Below are 25,848 nucleotides of genomic sequence, written 5' to 3'. Positions count from 1 at the left end.
CATGCACTGCTGGCAAGCAGCACTATGTCTTGCCATATCTATGTCATATCTATGTCATATCTATGCCATATCTATGTCTTGCTATATCTTGCCATTCTACTTTCTAAAGACGCCTGTGACTGGCAAATCACCATACAGCTGTGCCAAAAAAGCAACACGGTGCTGTGCCAGAGAACGAAGAAATGCACGAGAGGAATGTATGGGACGACATCAGAATTTCAGGGGAACAGGGCAGAACTGATCACTTGCAGGCACTGGCTAAGGAGGGCGAGTGCCTTTCCCCAGGAAAAAGAAGCCTGCTGCTCACACTATTGCCTCGGATTCCGATTGCTTATCAAATGCATCATCCACATTCACTCATTTACCTCTGCAAAAACTTCATGGTGAGGGGGCAGTCGGGAGGGTATGCAACGTTGAACACAAAGAAAGCACCAAGGAGGAGGCCCATGGCTTAACCGCCGCGGGGCAAAATCGCAACCAGCGCGAATTCTGTTTCACCCGTGCTTCCTGGAGCAGTGGTTGGGACAGCATGCGGCCTGTCGGGAATTCTAGCGGTCAGAACTCGTATGGAAGCAGTGGTGCTCTGGTGTGCACTCGAATGTAGTACTCCAGCTCGCGCTTGGATGTGAACTTTTCGTGGCAGCGGTAACATTCAGAATGGGCCTCCCTGTGCTGCCCAACCGCTTGAACGAAAAGAAAAGACGAGATTAAAATCGGGTAGCAACAAATGTGAGCACACTAGTAGTGCGCTTAAATAGCTAAATATACATGCACTAACAATAGATGATGTACCTAAATGTAACCATTATTATAACTCGTAAAAACAGCCCACAATTGCACATACACACCGTATAGTATTTCTAGTAACAATAGGTGCTCATCATGTACAGGGACCATGCACAGAGTCTAGAAACCATAACTATGCAAGAGCATTTTGCTGCATTTCAGTGTTTTCTGCTGTCAGCCGCATACATAGGTCAGTATTGATGTAACACCCTGATGTAACACCATGCATACATTTACAAACTTCATTATCATGCTTCATCATCTTACCATTTGCACAATGCTCATTTTAATTTCTGTGCCCTTGGCCACAAATAAGTGGAATTTCACACCTGAAGTCTTCTGAGCAATCAACAAACCTGTCACGACCGTCTGTTTTGCATCAAGTAGTGCCGTGCAGTGACCGAACGCTCCGCGTGTGCAACCTCGGACGATTAACAGCTGGGCACCCTGCTCCAGCTGTTGTGTGCAAACTGTTGTGCGCGTTTTTCCGTTCTTTTATTAACTCTGCACGCGCGCGACTTGTACAAATTTATTATGTAAATAGTGTATCACCTCATCCTCTTCCTTTCTTACTGTCCGCTCACCTCTTTCATTTCATTTCTTCAAACTGCCTGCTGTCCTGTATTTCCGCTGCCCCAGCTCAGGTGCTTCAGTATCGATGACAGATGCCGGGGCTGGCAAAAATCTTTTACCTTCCTTTTTGTTAATTTTAAAATAAACACTTACTGCTACTGCTAATCACATGCTGTTGTATCATGAAGGCAAACCAACAAATATTGAGCATTCATAATGAATGTTCAGTTTATTTATTTTATTTATTTAAAATATCCCCAAGGGCCCTCATTCGAGGTTATTACATGGGGGGAGGGGGGGTGGAAGTGGGTACAAGGCATTGTTTCAAGGTTATAATGCACTAAACCAAACCGGTGAAATCACAAATATCTTTTTTTTATGGTGCAAAGGCATCTATGGCCAAAGAGTGCCATGACACAAGGTAATTTTCTTTTTCTCAAGGTGGGGTCAAAGACCCATTTCCCAAGCATTTCACCCTAAATAAACCGAGCACCAGGGCAGGGGAAAGCTTGTACCCATTGTATCACCGGTGGGTACCCGGCGGCACTGGGGATCGAACCCCGCACCTCTCGCATACGAGACAGATGCTCAACAACTTGGCCACCGCTGTGGTTTCACAAATATCAATGAAAAATAGACATCCACAAGAAGAGTCTGAACAATGCACATAGCAGCAGAATTTTAGGAACAGATAACAGCACCGCAAGGAAAAGACAACGCCGGAAAAAGTGCGCTGAAGTACATATGAAAAATAAAAGACACGGCAGAAGACAGTACGCTGAAAAAAAACTTTTTTAGTTGTTGAAACATGCGTGATTAAGGTGTTGGAACTTATTTAGGTCGCATATGGCAATGTGTGATGGTAAAGTTCAGTTATTGTGCAGGGTAAAAAAGAATATGCATAATGGGATGACTGGTAGTTGATGTGTTTAACTTTGTGAGGATGATCACGACATGAAAAGGTAATAGGCAGTGGCTGAAAGAATTCACCATGAAGGAAAGGATGGTGGTAAAGGTTACGGAAAGTGATAGGCAGGAAATTTTCTTACTCAGCTGTAAACTTCAATGAGGTGACACTGGTGTAACATGAATAATCAGAAAAGATGAATCACGTAGCACGGTTTTGCAAGGCTTTGATGTTACTTATGATATAAGTCTGATGAGGATCCCAAATGGCAGACGTGTATGAAGCGCTTCGGACTGAATAATGTGGTATGCGCAAGATTTTTTTACATGTGTTGTGGCCTCTCAAATTATGTTTGAGAAGTCCGAAAGTACGATTAGCGGAGGCAAGAGTGAGATTAATGTGATGATTCCATGATAAGTTGGACTGAAGGTTCACGCCAAGATACTTGTGTGGCGAGTTCTACACTATAGCTATGAAGAGAGTAGGTGGTAGGAACATGTGGCTTGTTGGTGAATTACATGACCTTAGATTTGGAAAGATTGAATGGCATTAACCAATTAGAACACCATGTGCTTATTGCTTCTAGATCAGACTTCAGTAATTGGTTGTCAGCGTTGCAGGTATACTTCGATAAAGCACACAATCATAAGCAAATAGCCTGATTATAGACGTCACGTAACTAGGTAAATCATTAGTATAGATGAGGAAAAGTAAACTGCCTTCCAGACGTAACATTAGCAAAACATGAGTTTGAGTTGTTAACTGCTGTGAACTGGATTTTAGATGAGAGCAAATCTGCTACCATGCAATAATATAAGGGTGAATGTTCGGTTGTGAAAGTTTACCAACCTTTGGTGAGGAATGCAATCAAATGCTTAAGAAAAATCGAAAAATATTGCTTCAACTTGAAAACCAGCGTCAGTCAGTGCATGTGTCGTAAATAAAACCGGCAAGTTGGGTGTCGCATGAGTAGCCCTTGCGAAAACAGCACTGATGATCGAAGATAATGCTACGATCGTCAAGGTAGTTGATGATACGAGTATGTATGATATTTACTGCATTTACTGGTCATTTTACTTGAGGGGATGCTTGTAGCGCGACAAAAAACAGACAAGGGACAGAAGACGATTGGGACAAGTGCTACTCTCAACTAGTTTTATTGAAAGATGGCACACATTTATACAATTTCTTTTTTCCTTCAAGAACACAATCACCAGAACACTCATTCGAATGACACACAAATTTCACACGCTTGCATCAGATCAGGCTATCTAAAAGCTTATACTCGTTAGAGTACATCTTCACCGAAGGGCTGCTGACGCAGTCCGACCCTTTCTTTTTAGCACCAGATGTAGAAAAATACATAACCTGTAGTAATCAAAATTTATATATACGATGAACTCGTATCATGTTACATGCAGTAAAGAATGCATAGTTGTGTGCATTGGCTGTATATTTGCTACATGAAGGATTACTTTTTCTGAAGAAGTAGAACTTTGTTTGCTTTAGTTGTACCCCAGACTAACATGCAATAATTTATATATGAAGAAACAAGGCATGATATATTTGGAGTTTAGCGGTTTGAGGAAGGATCATTCGGCAATGTGACAATATTCCAGTAACAGCCGAAAGCTTTCGCAGGTAGTCTGCATGACTGTCCCACTGTAGATGAGAGGAGAAATAAACACCAAGGGTTTTATGTTTCAGTTTATTTACTTCTTGCTACAGAGCAGTGGGCCCCGGGAAAAAATGCCGTAGCTTGACAAGCTCCCAAGGCCCACAACATCCAGCAACAGTGGCACCATTGGTCACATGCAAACAAGAAAGGCGTACATAAACCTAAGGCATAATTCACAATCCATGAATGAATAGTGGAAACACAAACTAAGCGCGCAATATAACATAAAGAAAAAGTTATATACAAAATTCAAAGCATGCACTGGAAGCATGATTTAAACATTCTATATACAGATTATAGCACTTAATTTCACAGCAGTGAACACATTGACAACGTATAAGAAAGAACAATTTTCAACATACATGAATGAAGACAACATGATTGGCGTGCGGTCGGGCTACGCTAAGCCTTCAACGAACCTGCATATTTCGACCATATACGTAACAGCCACAAACCATAAAAAAAGAATTATTTAGTGAAAGAACGCCCAGAGGTCAGCATTGCTGCATTTATTAATGTCAATGCCTGCATCAAAGAGGCGGTTGAGTAGTGCGGGTAGATAATATCTAAGCATCTGTATCCCGTAGTTAGTTCGTGGCATGTTAAGGTTGTAGTGCCGCAGATGGCGTAGCGGGTATGTAGGTACAAGGAGCTCAAGCTTAGCGATTTGAGATATTGTTGAAATTTTGTCCTAAGTTTCCTGTTTGTAGCGCAAGGACAGGCGTATATCAAAGAGACTAAATATTCTCGGCACGTTACTATTGTGAAAAAGCGCTGCAGAAGGATAATCATAAGGTTGGTTAAAAATAATTCTTAAGGCCTTCTTCTGAAGGAGGTAAATATTTTGAAGATTGGTCTTTGGAGCAGCTCCCCAAACTAGGTTTCTCTTCAATGCACTTAAGAACAGAGGTAAACAGTTCTTTGTGGGGAATAGAATAGTAGAGATCTTAACGTCTATGGCGGCAGCCAACTCTACCGGCACCAGCCCTTTCCTTATGCAATACGCCAAGCGTCTTGCCTTGCATGTCGTCCAAGTGATGTGGGTGATTAACACAGACTCTTGCGATGGAGAGGAAAACACGAAAGAAGGGCCCACTGTACTAGAAATGAAGTTCAATAAAACTTTTTGCTGGGCAAGTTGGTTCATTTTACTTGAGGAGATGCTTGTAGCGCGACAAAAAGCAGACAAGGCACAGATGAACGGGACAAGCGCTACTCTCAACTAGTTTAATTGAAAGATCGATCGAACATATTTACATAGTTTCCTTTTTCGTTCAAGAACACAATCACCAGAACGCTCATGCGAATGGCACACAAATTTCACACGCCTGCATCAGATCAGGCTATCTAAAAACATACTCGTCAGAGTACATCTTCACCTAAGGGCTGCTGATGCAGTCCGGCCCTTTCTTTTTGATATGGAACGCCTATATCAGTTCCCGCTTTAGCGCGCATTTGCTTTGACCAATGACCTGTCTTTTTTAGGAATGACGAGCATTTGCAAGACTTGTGGTGAACTACCGGATTCGTTCCATTCCCATTCTCGACGCATTTTTCATGCTTGCACTAACACGGGAACTGATAGAGGCGTTCCATATCAAAAAGAAAGGGTTGGAGTGCACCACCAGCCCTTCGGTAAAGATGTACTCTAACGAGCATAAGTTTTTAAATAGCCTGTGTGTGAAATTTGTGTGTCATTCGCATGAGTTCTGGTGATTGTGTTCTTGAAGGAAAAGGGAAATTGTATAAATGAGTGCAATTGATCTTTCAATAAAACTAGTTGAGAGTAGCACTTGTCCCGTTCGACATCTGTCCCTTGTTTGTTTTTTGTCGCGCTACAAGCATCCCTTCAAGTAAAATGAACCAACTTGCCCAGCAAAAAGTTTTATTGAATTAACTGTCATTATTTTCTTTATCCTCTTTTGATTTCATGTACTTGTCTAACAGCCGAACCAAGCTGGCGTTAATATCATTGCCCTCTTGTGTCATTCTAAGCATTTTCTTTCTAAATTTGTGGGCCCTTTTCTCCGCTTTCACCGCCTGTGTGGCTTCGTCTTTATGAAGCGCAAGAAGCTGGTGCACAACAGAACTGCTATCCCGCTTGCGTCGGCTTCTGCCGCCTCCACTTGTTCCACCTCGGTTGCTGCAGCCCATGGTTCCACTCGTACTGGGTAGCACAGCCAGGGGAGACATGCTCAGCAGTTGGGGGTCCGCTCTGTCTCCGAGGGGCTCGTCTTCCCCTGACGCCAGTACCTCGGCAGTGCCTGGCACCTCATTGACGACTGGCAGCTGCACACACGACCAAACATAGTATATTGCATTTTTCATCTTCCCAGGTGAATGGTCAAAGCTGCCGTAATAGTATGCAATCATCAGCTGCCCCATCCTATAGAACAAAGGGACAGTTCAAATCTTTTATCTGCATATAACTGCATAGATATATTATTGAAGAACTTAGCACAGTCTAGTAGCTGCATAGATATATTATTGAAGAACTTAATTATAGAGTCTAGCAAAAACTAATCACTGAACAGCAATAATGAATAGCATGTTTAAAATGAATGAGACATCGATAGTGTCATTGGTAATATATAACCAGTCTTGTACACGTTGCATAAAATAAGTTACCAACTACAATTACAATAACTCCATCTGAAATGTAACTGATTACAGTGGTCAATTACCGCCCCAGTATGGCTAAACGGCTCTGTTTCTGAGACCTGGAAATGGCCACTGTGATCCCAATTACAAAAGCAGGGAAGCCACCGACAGATCTTGGCAACTTCCGGCCTATTTCTCTAAAATCAACACTGTGCAAGCTCACAGAGGTATTTTAGCCGCACGACTGAGCGGCTAACATTATTATATATGTTATAATAATGCGGCTCAATTATTATATATGTTGATGTCAGTATCCAGGGCTGTGTAACAACAACTGCAGTTTACTGTCCCTGCAAGCCTGCACTTGACAAGACGGTCAGGTTTCGATTCGCGGAACCTTCTTCCTTCTGTGTTGAGCTGGTTGCTATACAAGACTCGCTTCCCTCTGTAGCTGCAGTTACCTTGCTTCCCTACAGCCCACATTATCATCCGCACTGACGCCCTTCAAGCAATACGTCTACTCCGACGTGTCAGCCGCAGCCCAGAAATCTGCCAGAATATACATTGCCTGGTGGCTTGCATCCCGCAAGCCATTCGAATTGAGTGGGTCCCACGTGACCTAATCAATTCACAAAGCTCTGCAGATTCTGCAACCTGCTTGCCGACCCTACCCACATCAATGCCTCAATTCCTCAGTATAGATGATGCTACCCTCCTCACAAAGAACACCTCCGGCGCCACACACGTGCTCTCGTCCCTCAGAGTGCGATAACCCTCCGCCCCACGGTCTTACCCGTGCAAAGGAGATTGTGCTCCGGAGGATCCGGGTAGGGGTTGCCCTCACTCCTGCCGTAACTGGGACGTGACCTCAATTTCGCCTCTTATATCCTTTCTCTTTTCTTCCCAACTCTCCTTATGCCCAGAGGCAATAAACAATGCTATAAAAATAAAGGATAACTGTATAACCCATAATGTTAGTCTGAAAAAGTAATTGATTACAAAATTACATAAAATGTATTCAATTACAAGTAACAGATTACAAGTAATCAACTACGTACAACTTGGTATATAACCTTGGCAAGAGGCCAAACCAATGAACCAAAGTAGATAGCAGTATGACACTTTGGATTGAACTGCTGTGGGTTAAGAACCTTTTGTTTGCGCTTGCCTAACAACCATGGTTGTACAAGTGTCTTTTTTTTTCTGTGCAACCTCTTCCCTCCCTTTTCTACTCAGTTCTCTAGTATCCGCAGCCGGCGTGCCTTGTGCAGTATTCTGTACATTTAAAAAATTCATAGTGATGGAATTCCACAGTGACTGAGCGGTCTAATAATGGGTAATGTTTGAAATTGTAAATTACCTCCAAACTTTCCTTGACCTGCCCATCATCATTGATGGGTAGGCTGCCGAGGAAACTGTGCAGCTGCCAGTAGAACTGCCACGGGACACCAGGAGAGCCAGTTGCAGTTCCAGTTCGTCTCAGCTGCCTGGAAAGATAGAAATGATTTCAATAATAAATGTGCTCTTGGTGATCTCTTTAGGCCATCAAACTTCCTGTGAACACTGGTACTTAAGACAAATGTCCCGAGCATCCGCAGGGACATCCCCGCAAGGGGATGATGGTGAACTGTGCATCACCACGGACCCGAGCACCCGCGCCTCGCCGTGCGTGGCATCGCCGTGTCCGGGGAAAAGGGGATCCTGGTGGTTGAGCCGATGCCGAGCGTTTGGACCCTTAAGGCCCCTCGGCGGAGGCAACACACCACTTTGGCCCCAGCTTCCTGTAGACGGCACCTCCGGCCTGACCCGACCGGGGGAAATCGGCAGTCGTCTTTTCCTTATCCTCCCCTCCATTTTTTACTTTCCTATCATCTTTCTTACAACTCTCCTGTCTCCTCCTCCTTCCTTGGTTTTTTCCTTTTTCCTGGCGGCTAGGGTTAACCCTGTGTGGCGAACTATCCTGGGTTTCGTCATATTCGGTTATAGCAATGGTGTACAGCTGGCGTGGGCAGGACTTGTTTTCAAGTTCCTGTCCTGTCCCCTAGTTGGGCTCCATGGTGGGCGGCTGGCACCAAGGCCGAAGAACAAAATTTTTTATGGCTTCCTCCCTGCTTAATAATGATCGCCCTCTGAAAAGGGGGCGGACCGATGTCACATCCCAGTTTTTCAACAAAAAGAAGACAACTTTCCCTAAGTACCACATCGTCCACAGTAAAGAAACAGAAAAGCCAGCCAGACAAATATCCCCGTTCCTTGTTTCAAGAGTTCTTACAGAATCCCTGGGCCCTCAGTACAAAGTCACAAAGTTGGCTTGTGGTGACCTCCTCCTCGAACTGCTCGACGTAACTCAGATTTCAAAGCTTGCAAACATTGAAACTTTTGGCGATATTCCTGTCTCTGTTACACCGCACAGATCATTGAACACAGTACGTGGTGTCATCTCAGATAATGATTTCCTGCACCTAACAGAGGAAGAGATGCTTGAAGGACTGAACCCTCAGAATGTTACCAACGTCCACAGAATTACAATCCGCAAAGACAACAAAGAGATTCCGACAAAACACCTGGTCCTGACGTTTGCCTCATGCACCCTACCCGAGTCAATCGAGGTAGGCTATGCAAAAATCTCCGTTCGCCCTTATATCTCCAACCCTAGACGCTGTTTCAAATGCCAGAAGTTCGGTCACGGCTCCCAGAGCTGCCGCGGCCGCAACACTTGTGCTAAATGTGCCTCCAATGACCACCAATCAGACGGCTGCGACGCCGCGCCACGCTGTGCAAACTGCGAAGGCGAGCACGCTGCTTACTCAAGGTCTTGTCCTGCCTGGAAAAAAGAAAAGGAAATCATTACAATAAAGACAAAAGATAATATCACTTTTAAAGAGGCAAGAAAGCGTTATGCAATGTCGCAAGGCACTTTCTCCTTAACACCCCACACAAACTTCGCCGATGTGGTGCGCGGGCGCGGCGCATCACACCGGTCTCAGGCACCTGCCCAGTTCACACCTAGTGAGGCTGAGGCAGGGCCATCCGCGCCCCTGGCAGATGCAGCGAGAGCTGCTATGCCACCCCCAACAACGGGCCGGCCGTCCTCCAAGTCGGCAGCCCGCAAGGCTTCCCCCGTTCGGGAGAAGTCTACCACCCCCCTGCCCGCGGGTTCCCCGCGGAACTCCAGCGCCTCCATGGAAGCGATGGATACAAGTCAAAGCTCGCGTCGGTCGCAACGGCGACGGGGCTCTCTTGACCGGAAAAAAGAAAAAACCACGATAACAGGCCCTCAACAAGGAGGGACCTGAGGCCTCAAAACACTCCTCCTTAAAATAATCATGGCGTTCCTTATCCACTGGAACTGCCGTGGAATTTTAAATAACTACAGCGATGCAACAGATCTCCTACGCTCTATGTCTCCTGTAGCACTGTGCCTTCAGAAGACCAATTTGGGACCTTTACAAAAAAATATTTTTAAGAATTATAAAGTCTTTCGCCGTGACCGTGAGCAGGCAGATAGGCTCTCTGGAGGTGTTGCTGTCGTTGTTAAGAGCGGTGTTGCAACACGTGAAATCCAGCTGCAGACGAATTATGAAGCCATTGCAGTCACCGTCATTAGCTTTAAAACAATTAACATATGTTCAGTATACCTTCAGCCACACCTCACAGTAACACTTCATGACCTAGAATCACTTTTTAATCAGCTACCAGAGCCATATCTGGTAGTTGGGGATTTTAATGCACACTCCCCTTTCTGGGGGAGTGAACAGACAGACACTAGGGGCCGTATATTAGAAGATTTTACAGGCAAACCCACATATTGCTCTCCAGCCTCAGGAAAAATGAGTTGCATAGATTTATCTTTTAGCTCTTCTTCCGTTTTTACCGATTTTAAGTGGGATGTTCTCGATAACCCGTACGGAAGCGATCATCTTCCGGTAGTGATTAACTTTTCATCGCCACCATCAGTCATCCCTAGTAAACCACGCCGTTGGAAACTACACCTAGCCGACTGGCAACTATTTAGAGAAAAGGCTAACCTGGAGAAATTATTTTCAAGCAGTCTTAACGTTGACGAACTAAATGAAATTTTTACAAGCTGCATTATTGATGCTGCGTGCCAAGCTATTCCGCAATCGTCAGGAATAGTACGACAAAACAACAAGGTATGGTACACGCAGGAATGCCGGGAAGCAAAAAAGCAAAATAAAGCTTGGGGAGTTTTTCGAAGATACCCAACTCAAGATAACCTCATCAACTTTAAAAAGACGAGAGCAAAAGCTCGGTACATCCGCCGAAATGCCGAAAGAACATCATGGAGAAGCTACGTATCATGCATAAATAGTTCAGTTACGTCCAAAAAAATGTGGGAACAAGTCCACAAGTTTAACAGAAGCTTTTCTCCTTACACAATTCCTTTCTTAACAGCTCCAGGTACACAGACAAATATAGAGGAACAGGCAAACATCTTGGGAGAACATTTCTCAAACATTTCTAGTTCTTCACACTACACAAACATTTTTAAAGCATAAACATGCAGTGGAGAAACATAGACTTCCAACAACGGGCTGCACAAAAGAACCGTACAATGGTTTAATAACACTCCAAGAAATAAACGAAGTTCTCTCGGCCGGAAAAAAGACGGCACCTGGCCCTGACAATATACATTACGAAATGCTAGCACATCTTTCCCAGCCATCTGTGGAGGCGCTCTTGAAGTTTTTTAACCAAGTGTGGGTGCTCGGAAGATTGCCGAAAGCCTGGAAGAAAGCAGTTATTGTACCATTCCTGAAATCCGGAAAACAACCAACATCCCCTACTAGTTACAGGCCGATAGCCCTTACCAGCTGCCTTGCCAAATCATTCGAAAGTGTGCTGAATAAAAGACTAACTTTTCTGATTGAATCTCTTGAGCTTATTGACATCCATCAGTGCGGTTTTAAGAAAGCATGCTCAACAACAGACCACTTAACTCGCCTGGAAAATACTGTCCGAGAGGCTTTTATACACAGACAGCACTGTCTTGCCGTCTTTTTTGACCTCGAGAAAGCATACGACACCACCTGGAGGTTCGGCATCCTTCGTGACTTAGCAGATCTTGGCATCCGTGGCAGGATGTTGAACTGCCTGAAGGACTTCCTTTCCGACCGCTCATTTCAAGTGCGCCTAGGATCAACCGTGTCCAGGGGCTTCGTTCAAGAGAACGGAGTTCCTCAGGGGTGTATTTTGAGCACGACATTGTTTGTTATTAAAGTAAATTCCATAGCCAAAGTAATACCGAAGGCCATTATGTATTCCGTCTATGTTGACGATCTGCAAATAGCCTGCACATCCTCAAACCTGGTAACATGCGAGAGACAAATACAGCTGACAATGGATAAACTGGTGACCTGGGCAGACGAGAACGGTTTCCGGTTTTCCACACAGAAAACCGTGGCCATTCTTTTCTCTATTAAGCGAGGCTTACAGGCTGACCCATTTATACACCTGAACAAAACACAGCTACCGGTGAAAAATGAGCACAAATTCCTAGGCGTAACCTTTGACAAAAAGCTCACTTTTCTGCCTCATATAAATGCGCTGAAAAAGAAAGCCTCCCGATCCCTCAACATACTCAAAGTACTGTCACGAAAACATTGGGGTGCCGACAGGACATGCCTTCTAAAAATTTACCGCTCTGTAGTACGCTCTACCCTTGATTATGGATGTATAGTGTATGGGTCAGCGAGACCATCATACCTTAAACGACTAGATACAGTGCATAACTTGGGTTTGCGTCTCTCCACTGGTGCTTACAGGACATCACCCATTAACAGTCTTTATGTAGAAACCAACGAACCGTCACTCGAGGACCGAAGAACCATGCTCACGTGCTCGTACGTTTTAAAAATCTGTTCGCTTCCCAAACACCTATGTTACCCCATAGTCACAAAGTGCCCATCAAGAACACTTTTTAACAACAAACCACAAGCTATCAGGCCACTCCTCCTGCGTTTTGAAGAGATGTGTCAAAACCTCGGAGTACTGGACACATTACCTGCCATTGCTCGAAGACGAGCTCCACTGCCTCCATGGCACAATTTTCCGGCAATCTGTGATTTTACCCTTACGCAGTTCCAAAAAAAACAAACTCCAAAACAACATATAGTACAGGAATTCCTTGCACTCGAAGAAAAATACTGTAGTTTTACGGACTTTTACACTGACGGTTCAAAAACGAATGTGTACGTAGGAAGCGCAGTGGTGCGAGGAAATTCGGAGACAGCAATGCGACTTCCACAGTGCGCATCCATCTTCAGCGCAGAATGTTACGCAGTATGTGTGGCAACAAAAAAAATATTAAATGAGAACCTCAAAAACACTATTATTTACACAGACTCTTTAAGTGTACTTACAGCCCTCCACTCTAGAAACGCAACCACTCCCATACTTGGGGACATCATACACAACATTGTAACAGCAACAGCTCGAGGACAAAACATTAAACTCTGCTGGGTCCCGAGCCACGTCGGAATAAAAGGAAATGAGAGCAGATTTGTGTGCCGCTCAAGCTCGGGGCAAGGAAATAAAAAAAGTAGATATACCCTTTAATGACTGCATGAAATTAGTTCAACAGAAATTAAGACAAAAATGGCAGTCGCGTTGGAACAGCGAAGTGAATAATAAACTGCACTTTGTAAAACCAGTTTTGGGTGAATTTAAGTCATGTGTGCACCAGGAATGTTTTAAAGAAGTGGTTTTATGCCGTCTGCGAATAGGCCACACGCACCTCACGCACAACTTCCTGCTAACAAAACAAGATAAACCTGGTTGCGAGGAATGCGGAGAAGAACTTACTGTTAACCACATTCTATTCTCATGTGTGAAACTAGAAAAACTAAGAAAAAAGTACTTCACTCAATTTTATCATGAATACATTCCTTTTCACCCAACATTGCTCTTAGCTGATAATGCCGTTGTTAACATACCCTCCGTTTTTAGCTTTTTAAAAGCAGCGGGCGTCCTCGAAAAACTGTAATTTTTGAACCACTGGTTCCCTTTATTACATGATACACCTCAGCCACTTTCTCATTCCTGAGAAGTAGGCTGAGGCTTTTTATTTGATTGGTTGGGAGCCTCAGGATCCTTGCCTAGCCAAGGATAGCCGCTAAGGCTGCCTGACCTTCTTTAAGGCTTTTACCATTAGCGATTTCCAAATTTCTTCTCTTCTTTTACTAGGCAGCACAATGTTTTTAGGTCATCTACGCCATCGGCATTTTTTGATATTCGTAAACATTCTACAGAAAGCCAATTCTACACCTTGAGTTTGGCGCATGATGGCCTTAGCTGCCTATGTGCCATAAAACCCAACACACACACTTAAGACAAATGTTACATCAATATGCAGGTACCAACTGGCACGTACTGGTGGAAATGTCACTTAACTGCACCAGTTGGAGCTTTTCAAGTGATTGGTTCAGCTGATAGCATTCTAGCAATATCTGCATAGTAGGCCAGTGAGGCCTAAAGTTATATATTTCAGAAAATCAAGAAATTTGCTGAACTGTTACCTTAGCTGGTAGCCAGAAGTACCCGAGCACTCTATAAAGACACCTTAACTCAGAAAAAAAAAGTGAAATTTTGAAGCATGTGTATTCGGTTCTGCACGCAATGCTTACACTTGAGCGGAAGTTGATTGACTGAGAATTTTGCCTGCCAATCAATCAGTGCAATTTAAATAGGAGATAAGTAATGATCACAACACTGACCATGCGTACTGCCATGTGTGCTGGCGGCTGTATGGCAAGGTCACTATGTACAGCGCTCTGTCAGTTTGAAACAAAAGCTTTGAACGACAACAGCTGCCGCGAAAATGAGAAAGACAAAGTTTGCATGCACGCGTACACAAACGAAGACGAAAAGGTGCTTTTCTTTTTTATTAACTCAGTACAGGTGAATAGCCACCCGATTCTTGGCCGATCCCTCAGTGTGGGTATGTGTCATCTTTTGTTAAGCCAACAACTACGCAGTTTACGAAGAAAAAAAAAAACGGACTGGCGCTGTGTAACATACGCCTGTCACAAGGCACTCATTCAGTTCTTATATGAGTACATACATAATTGAAACATCTTGGGCGCTCGCGAGGTAAACAATACGCGACGACGGCGAAAAGTTTGCACGTTGCTGAACCAGCACACTGCTGCCGCACACGTGGGGCTGACGTTGCGCCATAAAAACAGCGCTAGGTGAGAAATGCAATGAGAGTAAAGATAGCACTTACCGGTATTTTTTGTTCAGATTATCCATTTTTTGCTTGACCTGCTTTGCAGTGTAGGGGCCTTGCACGGCGTTCAGCTCCGCCGCCATGGCAGCGTATATACGCGCATTGCGCGTATTTCCCCGCAGAGCGGGTAGCTGGTCCTCCCAGATGCGAATCAAAGCCGCTGTTGTTACATCAGGCCAGTTGACACGCCTCTGGGAGGACGATTCCTGCGACACTGCTGCTGCTGCCTCCATGCCTTCCGCGGACGCCGCCATTTTGTCGGTTAAGCGCAAACGGAGGTTAGCCAGCTCGGTTTACGGTAACTACGGTCAGTGGCGTAACTACAGTTTGGCTTTCCGTGTGAGTGCGGCTAACTATAGTTAAGGGTAACCGCAGTTTACTTCATGGTTAAGGGTGCATTGTCACACGGGCAGCCTTAACCGCAGTTACCCGACGTAACCGCAGTTGCCTTAAACCGAACTGTGGCGCTGCTACACGTTCTCACATAGGGTGCCTCGATGCGCGCGCGCTCCGCTGAGGGTGAAGACAACTGCGTCGTCTGCTACGGCGGCTGCCATTGCCATGCCCACTTCAGAGGCGCGGGGCGTGCGCCAACAGGCTTTTTGCACTTGCCGCTGCAAAAGCGCACTTGTCTTCGCGACCAAAAGACAATACAACTGCGTTTCACGCCTTTTCTAATGAAGTGTCAACAGAACAGGCTTGTAAGGGGCAACTGTCCAAATATTTTAAGATTTGGACGGTCGTTTCTCCTAGCACACGGAGACTTGGGTGCTAGATTGGAAAGAGTTCATAGAGCGCACTAGGAACCTAACTGCAGGATTAAAATAAATTAATAACAGCAATATCATAAGCAGGTAGATTGCATTCAATTACTCAATTGTGTAACTAATTAAGAACGCTCCAGTTGCCTTATTCACATTTATTGTCAACCTAGAATGATGGTTTTTTTGTAGAAGAAAAAAGATTAATGTGCTTTACGTACCTTGTCCTAAGAAATAAAAGCCAGCGCATTCGCCACACGTACATGAACCGAATATCGCAGTACCTGAGCCGCGCATGCATGCATTGTGCACTGAAAACCCCAAATATCTCCAGGCATTTTTATACGTGTGTAGTCGGCCATTCGAACTTGGCGGGACCACTGTATATTGGTCAAATGATGAGGAAAGTTATTAGTCGCAGTGAAAATACATCCGTTTATACTCGAATGGAATCGAAATTTTGAGGTCATTAATAGGTCAAACCAATGAGAGTCGACTGCATTAGTGTATTCAACGCGCACTTAAGACAGTGTTTTAAAGACAAAATAACAATCTATTGCCGCGATCAGAGGTTAGTTGAAAACAAACAATCATTAATATTGTTTAAAACCATGAAAGTTGTTTATTTGCCCCGAAAAAAATATTTCAGGGTACTTTGAAGGCATGTTTGCACAGATTATCCTTGTCTTCAGAACCTGGAGTCAGTGCAATTTAGGACACTTATTAGGTGTAAAAATAGGAACTCTGCTAATAGAAGCTTAGGTTAAATTAACTCCCGCACACGTCTTGCTTGCGTGACCATTGAGACGAGCTTTCTGAAGGTGTCGGAGGAAGATGCGCAGTCTCAATCTTGCGTACCTGTCGGTCAGCGTTTTCCATATTTCTTCATCATGGCTTGCGCACAGCTTCAAGCACGGTCGGTATGCTTGCTTGCAGCAGACCTTTCCTAGGCATGCTGTAAGTGAGCGGACAGGTGACTTCATTGTCACTAGTTTGCCTGTGCACCATGAGTTTATCCCTACAAAGTGCTCCTCGTAGATTTTGAGCATGTGCATCACATCATCACTGGGATAAATTAGGTTGTCACCTTCTGACACATATTCCTTCAGAGCAGTCAGAGAGGCATGTTCGTCACTAGCACATCCCAGTAGGGCATCCTTGCATTGCTGGCAGCTGACAGACGGCAAGATTCCTTTCAAAATGAAACCTCCTATGTAGTGTAGAATGCTGCACTCTGTTGTGGACAGTTCTTCAATGAACAGAATTTCTGAGTCATTTATCTCATCAGCTTCCACTTCTGTCCTTTCTTTCTTTGCCTGGGAGAGAAGGTCTACCAGATATTCACGGTCATCGAGATCGTAGCTCGTCGTCCGTGGGGTAAATAAAAACTGGCTCACGCTCACAAGCCTCAGAGCGCATTTCATATCGTACGCACTGGGCACAGGTTTTCTTAGTCGAACCACCGAAAAGAGGTTCTCCAGACAATCCTGTAAGAGTCTGCTGGTAAGAAAAAATCGTACCCCTCATTTCCCAGCAACACTTCTTGGAGGTGGATGACAACGGTTGTTGCAATGAGAAGGCCAGCTTGGCATGGTTTCCACAGTGATGTGGACCCCATTTTCGTACTTCTAATGGTCTCCATTGCCGTGTGCAACGTGCCTAGGGCGGCATAATACTTGGCCATACTCCTGCGACTTAAGGCCATTGTTGGGTTGCGAGACGACATTAGAGAATACCATTTTAAAATGAGCTCCAAAAACCATGCAGTGGTTTCAGCTTCTTCTTCAATTACAGATGCTCTTATTAAAAACCGAATAGCAGCTGGTGCTTCGCGGAAAAACTGAACGGCAACACCAACTTTCATTTTCGTGAAATGGCCACTGCTAGTGTGCACCTCGCATAGGTTGGGCGCTACCTTGAGCTCGTGCTCTGCATCATAGTCGAGCACAGCCTGAACATGCTCGAGTTTGACCTCCGATGATGGCAGGTTGTTCTCCTTTACAGTGGCGTCACTCAACGTAAAAACTGATGAACTTAGTAACTGTCCTCTGAGATTTTTGAGAACGTGTGCAGGGTCAGCCGTGAAAAACAGTTGTTTTCCATCCAAACATGGGTGTGGTATAGAGCACACAGTTGAGGAGTTCCTGTGGCTTGAAAAGCCAGTCTCGCCACATCGCTCGATTTGACGCACCCATATAAGATGTCACAACACGAACTCTGAGGGACACCTGGCTGCATAATTGAACAAGCTCAAGGACATAGTATAGTGCTTGAGCACAGAGCCCTCTACGTGATGTCCGGTGAATTCATAAGCGATCACCTGTTTCCACCTCTGATTTAAACCGCCTAGCATGAACACTAACGCGTGATTGGCAGGCTCGTCAGGCTTTGGCGGTAGCGTCTTTCCTCCAAGGAGCGCATCTTCAGCACGGTCCAACTCATATCTACTTGAAATCTCCATTTCATCCAAAAAAAGGATGCAATCTTTCTCCACCTCCTCCATGGCCATTGCCTTGCACCGCATGACGTCAATCACCTCGTGAAGTATCCCCGGAAGGAACTTCAAACCTTCGAGCCTGCGAGTCAGTGTCCTGTTTGACGGAAGGGGATATACCAGCTTTCTGAGCGTTTCATATCCAGTTGTCCCGGAAGCGAACTTAATTTGAAGGCCTTGCTTGACCGTTTCAGGCGTCCAGGAATTGCCCCGGTTGTTGCTCCTAGACAGAGCACGGAGCTGATCTTCATTCAGGAACTTGACATTTTTTGAAAAATTCCTGATTTCGCTTTCAAGCCTCTGAACTTGATTTTTGAGGCCCTTAATACTGTTTCTGGCGGCAGCATGATGGTCCTGAAGGTCTGTGTATTTCCTCGTGATGTCCGCTAGCTGCTTCTTCAGCTCTGCAGAATACGAGGAAGCAGTCTGGGTCCCACTAGGTTCGCCGGCTTGCTCTCTCCTGTCTGCATCCTGAACCTGCTGTTGACACTCAGCAATGACATTGCTGACCTGGAACGAGTCCATTTCGGATGTATCTTCCTGAAGCGGAGGTCTGAATTGAGACTGCTCCGTGGTCTCAGAGAGCGTTATTCCTTCACATGACGAACTGCTTGCTTCCACGGGGGTCGCATCTGATTTACCATTTGAGAGCGAGATCTCTGAAGCCGCTCTCTCCTTCGGTGCTTTTCGCTCCTTAGGTAAAGCTGCAACATAAAAAAATATGCACTTTAAGATCGGTTTATTCGACCTGACGAGCTAGTACATTCTTTTCTACAACAAGCAAGATGGGACCAAGGATCACATCTTTTCTACAGTGTACTCTTGAGAACGCACATAAACTGGAGCAAGCATGTTAATGTTGTACGCTAACGTGCACGAACCCGACATTTCCAGAAGGTTAAAAATGTTTTTTTTTATTTAATGCTATCCACAAGCATGTTCCCGAGACGGCTCGTAAGCAATGCAGGTAACAATAGCTATATAATACTTATCCGGACTTTAGAAATAACAACTTACGTTTGAATGAAAAAAGAGTTGGAACTGCATTCGGCTTCAGCTTTTTCCATCCATCTGAACGATACTGTTCAAAGCTGCTTGGTTCAAAGTGAGCCTGCAAATGAATGTGTAAGGTTGAGGCACATAAGCATTTTTGTTTCACTGTAGATGATATAGACAAAACCAAGTATATCATATAACTGGTATGTCCAAAACTGTGTGGTATAACCAAGTGTGTCATAAATGAAACTTTGTTTTACACTTGCTTGACGGAGAGCATCCGTAGAGCACCCAGAGCGAGATTTTATTTACAGACCCCAAGTATAGATAATTAATATAGCAACGTGCGAACAAAAATTCCAGTCATCATGAATATGTGCTCGCAGCAAACAATGCAGGTCATAGAGACGAGGGGGTGCATGTGCTCAAGGACAGGGTGCGAAATAAGTGATAGCAGGTACCAAGAAAAGCCTATGCAGAATGCACTGAAAAAGTGAAGCTTTATTTTCGCATGCATTACTAATCGAACAAATTCACTTTTTCTCAGCTGTTATAAAATTTTTAGGACAGTACCACTAATTTTATTTGTAACAAGCATCTTATACCGAGCAATGAAATCAATTAGGTGGCATCAGTGATGTGAGCTGCAGTTGGTACACTGTTACGGCTGTCGCTAAACGTTCTGCCCTCGCATTCCTTGGCTCGTTGTGCGAAAAGCCCGCCGTTGCCGTGGCAGGAATGCGTGGCAAGCACCCCCCCCCCCCGTAATTAACCCGGGGGGGCGGGGGGGGTTATGACGAGTGTATTGTCACCGCGGGGGGGACAATGCACAAGTTTAAACCTGTCGGCGTGGTGAAGGAATGTAGAAGGACTTCTTGCTGGGCGAGTTGGTGCATAGCTTTCTTGGGATCGAGCATAGCTTTCTTGGGAAGGAAGGAGCGAGCAGACAGCGGAATATTTCTGCAGCTACCGAGTGCATTAAAAGGAAAATCCCGCGGTCAACATCAGCTGGCCTTCAGTTTTCGGAGAGCGAGGTTGCGGTGCTATGCCGTCTTCACCGTCTGAGGTTCAATCACTCGCGTCCACATCACCACTCGAGACAGCAAAGCGTGGCCGTAGGCGGCAGGGCTTGGTGAGAACTCCGCAAATAAAACCCAGCTGAGAGATCGCAATATGACCGATTTGTCGTCTCGCTTTGTCGCGACCTCATAATAAGCAACTTTCGGAGCCTCGCAAAAATTACATAGCCGCACTACACATTGCAGTAGTATTTCGCCGCAGCCCTACACTCAGCAACAAGTAACGCTCTTGCCTTTACACAACATAATGATTGCTTAGGAGCCCACATAATCGAAATAGACTGCACTTTTCCTTTATTTTACTATGAAGGGGAATTGTGTGCGCCATTGCGAAGAGATTTCATGTTCATTGTTTCAAGTTAAAATGCAGTCAGTGAGTCAGAAGAGCAGGCGCACCAAAAAAAGCCTCAAGCTTTTTTTCAGCGAGAAAGTCTCATTCGAAGGAAAATACTCGAACAGCGCCTACTTTTTTTTTCTTTTTTCAGTCTCTCGTCAAGTGAACGCGGGCATTTTTGTTTTCTTAAAAGGTGCGGAACTTTCCGGGCAGCGATACTCGTTCTGTGAGCAATCTAATTTGCTCCCAACATTTGCCACACAATCCCTGTGCACGAAGTTGCTAATCCTCAGCGGCACTTAATTTCAGATCGATCATATTTACATGTCCCTGTTCAGACCTTCCACACGTTCTCTCAATAAAAATGAATCGCGTACCTCAACGGCACGCACATGCGAATCCTTTGGCATACGAAGGAAAGTTTTACTCACGCTGCAGATGCACGATGTGTTTGTCGGCTGCCACTTGTCGCGCTTGGTCTTTACTGTCCAAAGCAGCCTTCTCTTGGGGTCCCTCGGGAACTGAAACATTCTCCATCCCTTTCTGGAGTGGTTGGTGCACTGCGGCACACAACAACCCGGCATTTTTCGATGTGCGCCACCGGTCAGCACCAAGAGAAAAGGCGACAGAGCGAACGCACGTGTTACGGCCGCCGCGCCGCCGCGAGAAAGGGCATGAAAATGGCCGCAGGTGGACCGTCCCGGCCGAGGAGGCGGCACTCGCCCTCCCAAAGGGGGACCTCACTTTAGAGGGCGCGCGCGCATCGAGGCACCCTATTCTCACACACATCAGCGAAGACGATGACGTGGTATTGACTTAAACACCTGTTGAACAATTTTAACAACTTATCACTAATAAAATATAATTATTTATGGCTGGGAAATAACTAATATTTTCTTAATAATTATATTCATTTTATTTGGAGTACACTTCACTTGTTTGTTTCCTAGCTTTAGGGAAAATTGGAGGCAGCTTTTCAACAGTGGTCGTTGTTGGCTACGTAGCCAAGTTTGTAGCCGCGGTTAGCCGGAGTTTGTTGATGGTTTGTTCGCAGGCGGGGGTTTAAGTACGGCGGTCTAGTTTAGAACTAGTGAACTAGAAATATTCGCTGTCTTTGGGACCACTACTCGTGTGTGTGCCGTTTCGAGGAGTGAGGAGCGCACTGGTAACCAGGTTGGTGAACTGCGCTACGGCACCTTTCAGCGGGCAGTTGCTTGACAGCATGGAGCAGCGTGATTGCATTGCGGAAAATCGAGACGACGACGATGACGATGAATTCTGGGCAATGTTTGCCGTGCATCAAGCAGCTCTTCATCAACGTCGTATTCAGCAGCTGCGTATTCTTGCAGACATCGACGCTGCAGAAGAGGAGCGACAACGTGCTGAGAGAATGTGTCGCCTGATCGTGGCAATAACTGCGGCTCTGCTCCAGCAAGCGCCGATTATGGGCATATCCGCGAGGACAGTCGTGGTACGAAACAACGGTGCCACACCTGCCGGACAGTGAATTTAGGGCGCACTTCAGAGTGACCCGCAGCACATTTAGGTATATCCTCAGTGTGTGCGAATGTATGCAGCGGCAAGATACGGTCATGCGGCGGGCAGTTCCCCTGGATAAGCGTGCGGCTGTAGGCTTGTATCGCCTGGCGTCATCTGCAGAAGAACGAACGATAGCCAATGCTTTTGGCTTAGGCCGGTCGACGGTCAACACTATTTTCTGGGAATTTTGCGCCGTCGTTGTGCGTGAACTGGGGCCAAAGTTCATCAGATTCCCTAGGCAAAATGAGTTGGCGGAGCACCTTCGCCAGTTTACTGCCGTCACTGGATTTCCGCAAGGCGTGGAAGCACTCAACGGCTGTCACATTGAGGTGTGTGCATCAGAAGAGCATGCCACGGACTACATAAACTATAAGGGGTGGTACAGCACGATTCTTTTGGCTATCGCCGACCATCGCTACAGGTTTTTATACACAAATGTCGGGTCTCCTGGACGAAATCACGACGCTGGCGTATTTGAAAGCTCTAGTCTGCCAAGTATACTGGCCGGTCCTCTGTTCCAAGTTGAAGAAAAAATTATGGCAGGAGTGACGGTGGAACCCGTTTTGCTTGCTGATCAAGCATTTGCCCTTTTTAGCCATGTCATGAAGCCATTCCCAAATGCAGGACCACCAGGCTCACCTACTGCATTGTTTAATTACCACCTGTGCAGAGCTAGACGCATTGTTGAGAATGCATTCGGGCGACTAAAGGCACGTTTTCGTATTTTGTTGAAAGGACTCGAGTGTGAGATAACCAATGCCAACTGTGCAATCCGCGCATGTTGTGTGGTACACAATATCTGTGAGGAGATGTCTGACTGCTGCGATTCAAGTTGGTTTGATGAGATGCGAGCTCGAGACCAGGGGCGGCCTCAGCCGTCCTGCACAAGCAACCGGGCTGAGCCATCAGGTGTTGCAGTTCGAAATGCCCTGACAAGTTACATTGCCTCAAGCTGAACATTGGTTGAATCATATCGTTATACCTGTCTTTTGATCTCATATGTAAGAAATGTGCTGGCTGTGTTTTGTATTGCTGGCACAGAAAAGTTAACAATGGCAACATTTCCTGTCCATATGAAATATTTTGCAGCTTGTCTTTTTGTGCTTTCTGTACTGTTTTACAAAGATCATTGAGGAGTTGCAATTTATTAAGTGTACAGAATAATGAAAGAAAACTAATTCTCCTAGTAGACGTTGAATAGCAGGCATATATTGCAGTCATTTGCTCGCCTCTTGAGAGAGATGAAGGTCTGCAAACTGTTTGGTGGTGCCTTGATGTAAACATGTCTATTCCAGCACTAGCATGGCTTTTGTCTTTCTTTAACAGGCAGTGATGGCAGGCTCTGCAGCATGCAGGAAGCATCAGGGCTGCCTCGGTTGCCAGTACGTTTTCAGAGCCCAGCACGAGACATTCACAGCTCATTGTTGGTACAGCTAGCTAAATGGCGGTTCATTTAGGTTCAAAATTGAAGTGTCTCGTGCCTTTCTGTCTTGAGAGAGATGTTGCATGTATGTATTCACCTCATGATCACTTTAAAAAAACTTGCAACAAGGATTAGCATGGCTTTTTTGTGTGTGACAGGTAGCGGCGGCTGGAACTACAGCATGCAGGAAGCATCAGGGCTGCCTCGGTTGCCAGTACGTTTTCAGAGCCCAGCACGAGACATTCACAGCTCATTGTTGGTACAGCTAGCTAAATGGCGGTTCATTTAGGTTCCAAATTGAAGTGTCTCGTGCCTCTCTGTTTTGAGAGAGATGTTGCATGTATGTATTCACCTCATGATCACTTTAAAAAAACTTGCAACAAGGATTAGCATGGCTTTTTTGTGTGTGACAGGTAGCGGCGGCTGGAACTGCAGCATGCAGGAAGCATCAGGGCTGCCTCGGTTGCCAGTACGTTTTCACAGCCCAGCACGAGACATTCACAGCGCATTGTTGGTACAGCTAGCAAAATGGCAGTTCAATTAGGGTTGCAGCATGCAGGAAGCATCAGGGCTGCCTCGGTTGCCAGTACGTTTTCACAGCCCAGCACGAGACATTCACAGCGCATTGTTGGTACAGCTAGCAAAATGGCAGTTCAATTAGGTTCAAGATTGAAGTGTCTCGTTCCTTTTTGTTTTGAGAGAGATGTTGCATGTATTCACCTCATGATCACTTTAAAAAAACTTGCAACAAGGATTAGCATGGCTTTTTTGTGTGTGACAGGTAGTGGCGGCTGGCACTGCAGCATGCAGGAAGCATCAGGGCTGCCTCAGTTGCCAGTACGTTTTCACAGCACAGCACGAGACATTCAGAGCGCATTGTTGGTAGAGCTAGCTAAATGGCAGTATTTACCGCATGGTATTTTTGATGCATGCTTTACAATAACAACACTGTTACGTTTCCTGTACACAGAGGGTGACACATAATACACTGACGCTTTAGGCAAAATAACATCAGTGCCTTGCTGTGAAATAGTTTCCTAGATCAAGAGGTCATGTTGCTGGGCGAGTCGGTCGTACATTGTAGAATAAGGTACTGCGCAAAATAATACAAGCATGGACGAGAAGGGCACAAGGACGGGCCTGTCCTTGTGCCCTTCTCGTTCGTGTTTGTGTTATTTTGCGCAGAGCCTTATTCTACAAGGTTCCTAGATCGCCATTCTAAGGGCCGTAGCTGCTAGTGTGTCATTTACCACAACAGGTGATCTCAAAAACAATTTATTTGCCTTTCTGTTCAAATTGAAAATATTCCTGCATAATTTGCATCCAAACATAAAGACAAATAAATTCTGTTAGAGAGACCAGCTTTTGTGGTAAATCATTTACCACAGAGGGTGGTCTCACAAACAATTTATTTGTCTTTCTGTTTGGATGCAAATTATGCCTGCATAATGTCTAGAAAGCTTTTCTGGATCGCGTTGGATTCTTTTTGTAGCTGTACAAGCTCCTTTCTTAGTTCAAGGCTGTCACAGGCAGCTTTGGCCGCACGCTCTTCGGCTTGCTGATGTAGTGCCATTAGGTCGCTCAGTGCCGAATTGTAAGGGCGCTTCCTGCTGCTTCTTTTAGCGCTGTTGCTAGCACTTGGGCAGTTGCAAATGTTGGCCACCGATGAAGCTTCATCTGCATTGGACGCTTGGCCCTCCTGTGCAGCATCACTTGCAGTTGGAGAGTTCATGTCGCTTGCATAAGTGGCAACAATTTCAGCTTCCTCTGGTGGGAAGTCTACTACTGGCAGCTGTGCAGGACAAGAAAAAAAGGCATGTAATTTTACAAGACCAACTTAGCCTGGCTTGCCATTTTGCAGGCCACGATGTGTTACACACAACATACCCCAAAAGAAGAAAAAGAGAAGGGTTTGAAGGCACAGTAGTGTTTAAACTTTCAGCGTAGTGCTCTAACGACATTACAAGAGATCTGATAAGCATGCAGGCTTATCATGCACAAAAAGCTAGCTTGCAGCAGTAACTGCGCCGTGAACAGTTCTAGGGTCGTGGTGAAAACAGCCGATTATCTCCACACTTTCCTCAACAAGGCTTCTGTCATTGATTGGCAGTGATACGAGGAAAGAATGTAGCTGCCAGTAGAAAGGCCATTCAATGCCTTTAGAGCCTGTTGTGGTGCCATAACGCCTCAGTTTCCTGCAAAGAAAATTTTGTTGAATGCATGAAATTCTGCACAATGAAAACATGAATATGTGCAGTGTTGCTCTCTTTATGGTAGGCACAAACATAAAAAACCAGGCTACCAGTTGCACTCGAAAGCAGTGGGGCACCCACCTGCCACTTAAGGAAGAAAATGCCACAATTTTAAACGGACTCTACCATGAAATATACAGTTTTCGCCACGCGAGGCGCTCGCGCGGCTTTTAA

The 25,848-nt window shown here is 45.3% G+C and overlaps 1 protein-coding gene and 1 long non-coding RNA gene across 2 annotated transcripts in view; one reads left to right on the top strand and one right to left on the bottom strand.

The window, feature by feature from the left end:
* The window catches only part of LOC144121032 (uncharacterized), a 137,187-nt gene that overhangs the window by 89,861 nt on the left and 21,478 nt on the right, over positions 1–25,848 (top strand). The gene's annotated exons all lie outside the window — the stretch shown is intronic.
* LOC144121027 (uncharacterized) lies at positions 14,593–23,930 on the bottom strand. Its single transcript, XM_077653933.1, has 3 exons — positions 20,892–23,930; positions 19,069–19,162; positions 14,593–18,755 (listed from the first exon to the last, which is right to left on the bottom strand). The coding sequence occupies exons 1-3, from the start codon at positions 21,042–21,044 to the stop codon at positions 17,761–17,763; spliced, it is 1,242 nt and encodes a 413-aa protein (XP_077510059.1). The 5' UTR covers positions 21,045–23,930; the 3' UTR covers positions 14,593–17,760.

The sequence above is a fragment of the Amblyomma americanum genome, chromosome 2 (genome assembly GCF_052857255.1).
Source record: "Amblyomma americanum isolate KBUSLIRL-KWMA chromosome 2, ASM5285725v1, whole genome shotgun sequence".
NCBI classification, from domain to species: Eukaryota; Metazoa; Arthropoda; class Arachnida; order Ixodida; family Ixodidae; genus Amblyomma; species Amblyomma americanum.
This window is presented reverse-complemented; position numbering and strand designations above follow the sequence as displayed.